Source organism: Peromyscus leucopus, chromosome 10, assembly GCF_004664715.2.
Source record: "Peromyscus leucopus breed LL Stock chromosome 10, UCI_PerLeu_2.1, whole genome shotgun sequence".
Lineage (NCBI taxonomy): Eukaryota > Metazoa > Chordata > Mammalia > Rodentia > Cricetidae > Peromyscus > Peromyscus leucopus.
Window position 1 is genome coordinate 26,990,933 of NC_051071.1, and position 6,225 is coordinate 26,997,157.

At 43.6% G+C, this 6,225-nt stretch overlaps 1 protein-coding gene and 1 non-coding gene across 2 annotated transcripts; one reads left to right on the plus strand and one right to left on the minus strand.

Moving 5' to 3' along the window:
* Window positions 1-491: 491 nt before the first annotated feature.
* LOC114694117 lies at window positions 492-653 on the minus strand. The gene has a single exon (XR_003734649.1). It is a non-coding gene; the product is annotated as a U1 spliceosomal RNA (small nuclear RNA).
* A 3,830-nt stretch (window positions 654-4,483) lies between these two features.
* LOC114694096 (peptidyl-prolyl cis-trans isomerase A-like) lies at window positions 4,484-5,400 on the plus strand. Its single transcript, XM_028870861.2, has 2 exons — window positions 4,484-4,857; window positions 5,068-5,400. Exons 1-2 carry the CDS (start codon window positions 4,496-4,498, stop codon window positions 5,198-5,200), a joined length of 495 nt encoding a protein of 164 aa, XP_028726694.1. The 5' UTR covers window positions 4,484-4,495; the 3' UTR covers window positions 5,201-5,400.
* The last annotated feature ends 825 nt before the right edge of the window (window positions 5,401-6,225 follow it).

Sequence of the window (6,225 nt, forward strand, 5' to 3'; positions counted from 1 at the left end):
TCTTTTGGGGGGCCCACCACTCAGCCCCCAAGTAAATCACACATGGAGGTTTATTCTTAATTATAAATGCATGGCCTTAGCTTGGCTTGTTGCTAGCCAGCTTTCTTAGCTTAAATTATTCCATCTACCTTTTGCCTCTGGGCTTTTACCTTTCTCTTACTTCTGTAATCTTACTTTCACTCTTATTCCATGGCTGGCTGGGTGGCTGGGTGGCTGGCCCCTAGTATCCTCCTCTCCTTGTTCTCTTGTTCCTTCTTCCCTCCCAGATTTTTCCTATATATTCTCTCTGCCTGCCAGCCCCACCTATCCATTCTCCTTCCTTTCTATTGGCCATTCAGCTCTTTAGTAGACCATCAGGTGTTTTAGACAGGCAATGTAATACAGCTTCACAGAGTTAAACAAATGCAACATAAACAAAAGTAACACACCTTAAAATGATATTCTACAACACTTTCCTGTACTCCTTTGTATATAATATCATTTTTTATTTTCAGGGGAGAGCAGGAACACAGTCCCCAACTACCACAAATTATTCAGTCAAATTTATTGAATTTGGGAAAATCACAAAGGTAAGCATATCCCAAGTGCAATGGATAAGTCACCCTCAGAAACCCATGTTCTTGCTAACTCTATCTCCCCTGTCAGGTCTGTATGTGTATAGTACTCTTTTGAGTACCTTCTGTAGTACTAACTTGGTAGTCTTGAACTGCCTTTGTTTGTGCTTACCTTGAAATATCCCTATTGCTCTGTCAATTTTTAAAGAGAGCTTTGCTAGCTACAGCATTCTTGGCTGGCAGTTACTTGCTTTCAAGCCTTGAAATGCCTCTTCTGGCTTATTGAGCTGCTGTTGAGAGACCTGAAGTTACACTGGTAAATTTATTTTCATAGATGAATTGGCATTTTCCATAACAGCTTTTTTTAATGCATTTATTTTATGTGAATGGATTTTTTCCTGCATGTATATCTGTGTACCACATTTGTGCAGTGCCTGCAGAGGCCAGATCCTCTGGATCCCCTGGAACTGGAATTACAGATAGCTGTGAGCTACCATGTAGGTGCTGGGAATCAAACCTGGGTCCTCTGGGAGAGCAGCCATTGCTCTTAGCCACTGAGTCATCTCTCCAGCCCCTCTGCCAGCTTTTTGTTTGTTTTTTGTTTTGTTTTGTTTTTTTGAAACAGGATCTCACTGTATAGCCCTGGCTGGCCTGGAACTCACTATGTAAACCAAGCTGGCCTCTAACTCACAGAGATCCACCTGCCTCTGCCTCCCAAGAGGACCACCATGCCAAGCACCATAACAGCAATTAATATGGTTTCTTCTCTCTGTAGAGTTGATATCTTGACTATATGCCATCGAGATGGTCTCCTCTGGTAATGTCTATTTGGGGTTCTAATACCTCTTGTGTTTGGATGTCCACATCTTTCTTTAGATCTGGGGATTTTTCTGCTATGATTTCATTGACTATGTCCTCTGCATGTTTAGTATTTCTCTCAGCTCCTCCTCCTATCCCATAGTTCTTAGGCTTGGGCTCTTGGTCTTATACTAGAGTTCCTGGATATTGTAGCCATACTTTTCCCCCCTTTCGGCGAGCTCCTCGACCAGCGAGGAAGAACGACCACCACGCGAGGATTCTTCTCAGATCACACTTTATTGGAGCGCCTCTTGGTTAAGGGAGAGCGGGAGGTGAGGGGCCCCGAGGAGTAAAATGCAGCTGCTTATAAAGGGAATCAGGCAAACGTGCCGTACTATGATTGGGTCCCGCCAGAATGCTAGCACGGGGAGCCACGGGATAGGCTGAGGACATAAGGCCAATTACCATACTCGTGCATCATAGCCAAATATGGAGTTGTTTACAGCTAGGCTACCAGGAAGCCAGCGCCATCTTAGAATGGTGGCTCCCTACACCCCCTTATTGATGTTGGTAGCATTTTTTAATCTTGTCTTCTACTTCTTTTTTTTTTTAAAAAAAAAAAAAAAGATTTATTTATTTATTTATTATGTATACAGAAGAGGGCGCCAGTTCTCATTACAGATGGTTGGGAGCCACCATGTGGTTGCTGTGAATTGAACTCAGGACCTCTCGAAGAGCAGTCGGTGCTCTTAACCTCTGAGCCGTCTCTCCAGCCCCTTGTCTTCTACTTCTAATATCCTTTCTTTTGAGTCTATTGATGATACTTCCTGCTATGTTTTTTCCGTTGGATTCACCAAGTTTTTCATTTTCGATATTTATAATTGTTGAGTCTTTTTAATCTCAATTTTCTTTCAGAATTTTTTTTAATGTTGCTTACATTTTCATCATCATGACTGGATTTCTCATCCATTTTGGTGTTTTGTTTGATTTCCTATGTTGCTGCCTTTCTTCTCTGGGTCTGGATACAGTTCATCTTGTTTATGTCGCCCTCAATGTCACTGGTCACTTTTACCAGTAAACTTTTGAAGTCTTTGTCTGGTGTTTTACCCATTTCCATGTCTCTGGGTTCAGTAGCTGAGGAGCTGTGCTCTTTTTCTGTGTTACATTTTGCACTGTTGACTTGGATCCCTCTTCGCTGTAGCTGGGGACCTTCCTTCTGAGCAGCCTACTCTTGGAGACTCAGTATACTCATGGAAGGGAGAGGAACCGCATCTGGGTGAAGATTCCACTTCCCGTCACCCCAAGGGAGGTGTGTCCAGCTTTCTTCCCCTCGCTGTGTCCCTCACATTCCCTCTCGGCTTTGGTTGCTCTTTCATTGCCTGTGCCGACTCCCAAGGCTTCCCCTTCCTTCTTTTTGGAATAGAGTCTATTGTTTTCTTGCTCTGACCCTGTCAGGCCACATGAAAGCGGTTCCTAGCCCGCATAACACCTGGAAGAAAAAATAAGTGAGACCACTAAGACCCCATTTTCCTTAGCCTAGACTTGAATTAAAAATCTGTAGCAGAGTAAGCAAAGACAACCAGTGCCCAGAACCCCATTTCCCCAGGAAAAGGTTAGTTAACCTGCCTCGCCGTTAACAGATGGTCCGCCTTTGTCTTGTTTCTATAAATTAGAAGATGGCCACAGGCACAATGAGAAGAAATGTAAACCTCTCCCCACCCCCTCCCCTTATGCCAGAATGTAAATAAATCTATTTTCCTTTACCAATTTCTGACGGCTAATTTCTTTTAAAATAAGAGGAAGTGGGATAGCTTGTATTGATCTAAGACTCTGGTAATAATGTGAACTGAAGTTTCTAGGGGGGAAAGGTGTGTGTGTGTGTGTGTGTGTGTGTGTGTGTGTGTGTGTGTGTGTCTTGTGTCAAAGATTCTACAAAGCTAACTGACTGACTAGAACTCTGTGACTGTGAAGAATTGGTCTCTCTCCCCTGTGTTTTTGCGATGGGAGCTGTCAGCTGGTCCTGCCGCCATGCCTTCCTTCCATCATCATGAACTCTAACCTCTGAAACCAACAAGAAATGTGATGCCCAGGAGGCAGGAACCTGTCTGTGACCACAAGAACATGCCCTCTGCATGTTCGAGACAGGTAGAGGAGTGGAGATGTATGTTCCCACCTGACAACAGTACTGTGCAGTTAGCTCTTAACCCAAGCTATTTTCCCCAAATTTCTTGGTACCTAGAAAAAATAAACTCCTATGAATCTTGGGGGAAAAAAGAGTTGGAATGTTGCAGATTCAAAGTCAAAATTATCTTGTGCTCTCTTTAGTTCCCTTAATAGCCATGTATTGACTTCTTCCCCTGTGATCTGACATTCTTCTGTCAGGAAGCCCTTTGGAATGTATTGACAGACCAGAAGCTTCCAGCAGCCCCAAAGCAAGAGTTTCATTGGGTGACCTCTGAGAGCTATGTCCCTACTAGAACTCACTCAGCTGACCTGCCCACCAATGTACTTTCAAGTGTTTTGGTTTATAAATGCCTTTTCTTTCGTGCCTATAAACACTCATGTAACTGCTTCCACATAGGAACATGTTATCAAGGGCAAGTTAAATCCATATCCCTAGATCATCATTAGTCATATGTAGCTCAATATAAAGTACCCCTTACTCCCTTTGAGGTTAGAGCTACATTTTGCATCTACACTTTGGGGTCCCCATGTGGAGGCCCTAAGAATGAAGCACTTTCACAGGAGAAGACACTCAGGGCAGCAGCAGCAGATACCAGCATGGACCCTTGTACCCAAGCATCCACAGTTCCCCCCTCAGGCAGTGCTGTTACTTCTTCCTATGACCTGGATAAGCCTTTAATTTGGGTTGATGAGGCATTGGTTTATCCAGAGCTGGCTGTTGGCTAGCCTGCATTTGTTTCGGGTTTTCATAGCCTTTGTTTTCAGAACATTTGCTTGCTAGCTAGCATTTGGCTTTTCTCTTATGCCGACTCTAGAATCTCACTGTGTCTTTTTCCTGTGTGTTACCATGTTTATTACATGCCCCCTTTACTTTAGAAGTTCTATCAGTGCCTGATCATAAAAATGCCAAAGATAGCTTTGCAGACGCCGCCGTCCCCTTGTCGCCGCTTGCTGCAGCCATGGTCAACCCCACCCTGTTCTCCGACATCACGGCCGATGGCGAGCCCTTGGGCCGCGTCTCCTTCGAGTCATTTGCAGACAAAGTTCCAAAGACAGTAGAAAACTTATGTGCTCTGAGCACTGGAGAAAAAGGATTTGGATATAAGGGTTCTTCCTTTCACAGGATTATCCCAGGATTCATGTGCCAGGGTGGTGACTTCACACGCCATAATGGCACTGGCGGCAGATCCATCTACGGAGAGAAATTTGAGGATGAGAACTTCGTCCTGACGCATACAGGTCCTGGCATCTTGCCCATGGCAAATGCTGGACCAAACACAAATGGTTCCCAGTTTTTCAACTGCACCGCCAAGACTGAGTGGCAAGAAACACAGTGAATGTGTATTTGAAAGAGCATGGCCCTGCTGAGGGACTTGAGTGGAATGTTTCTTTCATCCCATCTTAGTGGAGATGAAGTCTGTGAGAGTCCTGATTGTGTGTGTGCATGTATTTGTCTTGGATTGTTTTGTAGCGGTTCTTATCTTCATGTGCTGTCTTCCACTAATTGCTGATGATGGTCATTCTTCTACAGGCTGGATGGCAAACACGTGGTCTTCGGGAAGGTGAAAGAAGGCATGAACATCGTGGAAGCCATGGAGCGCTTTGGGTCCAGGAATGGCAAGACCAGCAAGAAGATCACCATTTCCGACTGTGGACAACTCTAATTCTTTCGACTTGCGGGCTTCCTACCCTCCAGACCGTTCCTTCTGTAGCTCAGGAGAGCACCCCCACCCCATCTGCTCGCAGTACCCTGTAATCTCCGCTCTCACTGAAGTTCTCTGGGTTCCATATTCTCCTCATTCCCCTCCAAGTCTAGCTGGACTGCAGAGTTAAGTTTATGATTATGAATAAAAACTAAGTAAGAGAAAAAATGCCAAAGAGAAGAGACATTTGCTTCCTCCTAGCCGACAAAGTAGGGTGATGTAGGAAACATCCCCAAAACATAAAGCAGCCTCATAAGTCCCACGTTCCTACGCTGGAAAGAATCATATTGCCTCAAGCAGGAGGACACACATGGGGGGGATCACCCAGTGTCTTGAGCCCCCTCATGTTCCTGTGTGGATGCAGGACACCCCAGGGCATGTGGGAGGAACTTGTGATGCCCCAGGGGATACTCTCATAAGCAACACATCACACTGACCCAAAAAACGAGTCCCACCAGAGGGTTACAATTTCCAGAAAAGGGGGAAAAAGACATGACAGTGGGAAATAAAAATTCAAAACAGAGAAAATGTGTGGAGGAAAAAACACCATTTTAACTCTAGATGGTTTTATGTTTGATAACTATGTTAATTCAACTTCTGAGTATTTTTTTTAATGAAGAACATTCCATATTTCCAAGTTGGAGGTTTTGAGTAGTAAACTAGACATCCTTGACCACAAAACTAAGAGGTAATTAATTGAATTTTTTTAAACACCTAAATAAATAAGTAATATTATAATAATATAATAATAAATAAAAGTTGCTCGTATACTAGGAAGCAGAGAGATGAAGAGATTTTTAAAGTTGAAAATAAGGATCTTAAAATTTTAGAAATAGTAAGAAAACTTTAAATATGTAGGACTAAAAATAAATTCTGAGGGATCTAACTTTCCTCAGTCTGCTGCTTTCATTTTTCTTAGTCTAACTTTGACCTTTCTCCTTTTTTTATCACCCTCTTTGACGCTCTTCTCTGGCCATCCTCAACTA

Bases quoted from the DNA above. Each gene is read 5' to 3' on its own strand.
- LOC114694096 (XM_028870861.2), top strand. From the start codon at position 4,496: ATGGTCAACCCCACCCTGTTCTCCGACATCACGGCCGATGGCGAGCCC. The intron at 4,858-5,067 runs GCAAGAAACACA...ATTCTTCTACAG, and splicing joins TGCACCGCCAAGACTGAGTG to GCTGGATGGCAAACACGTGG.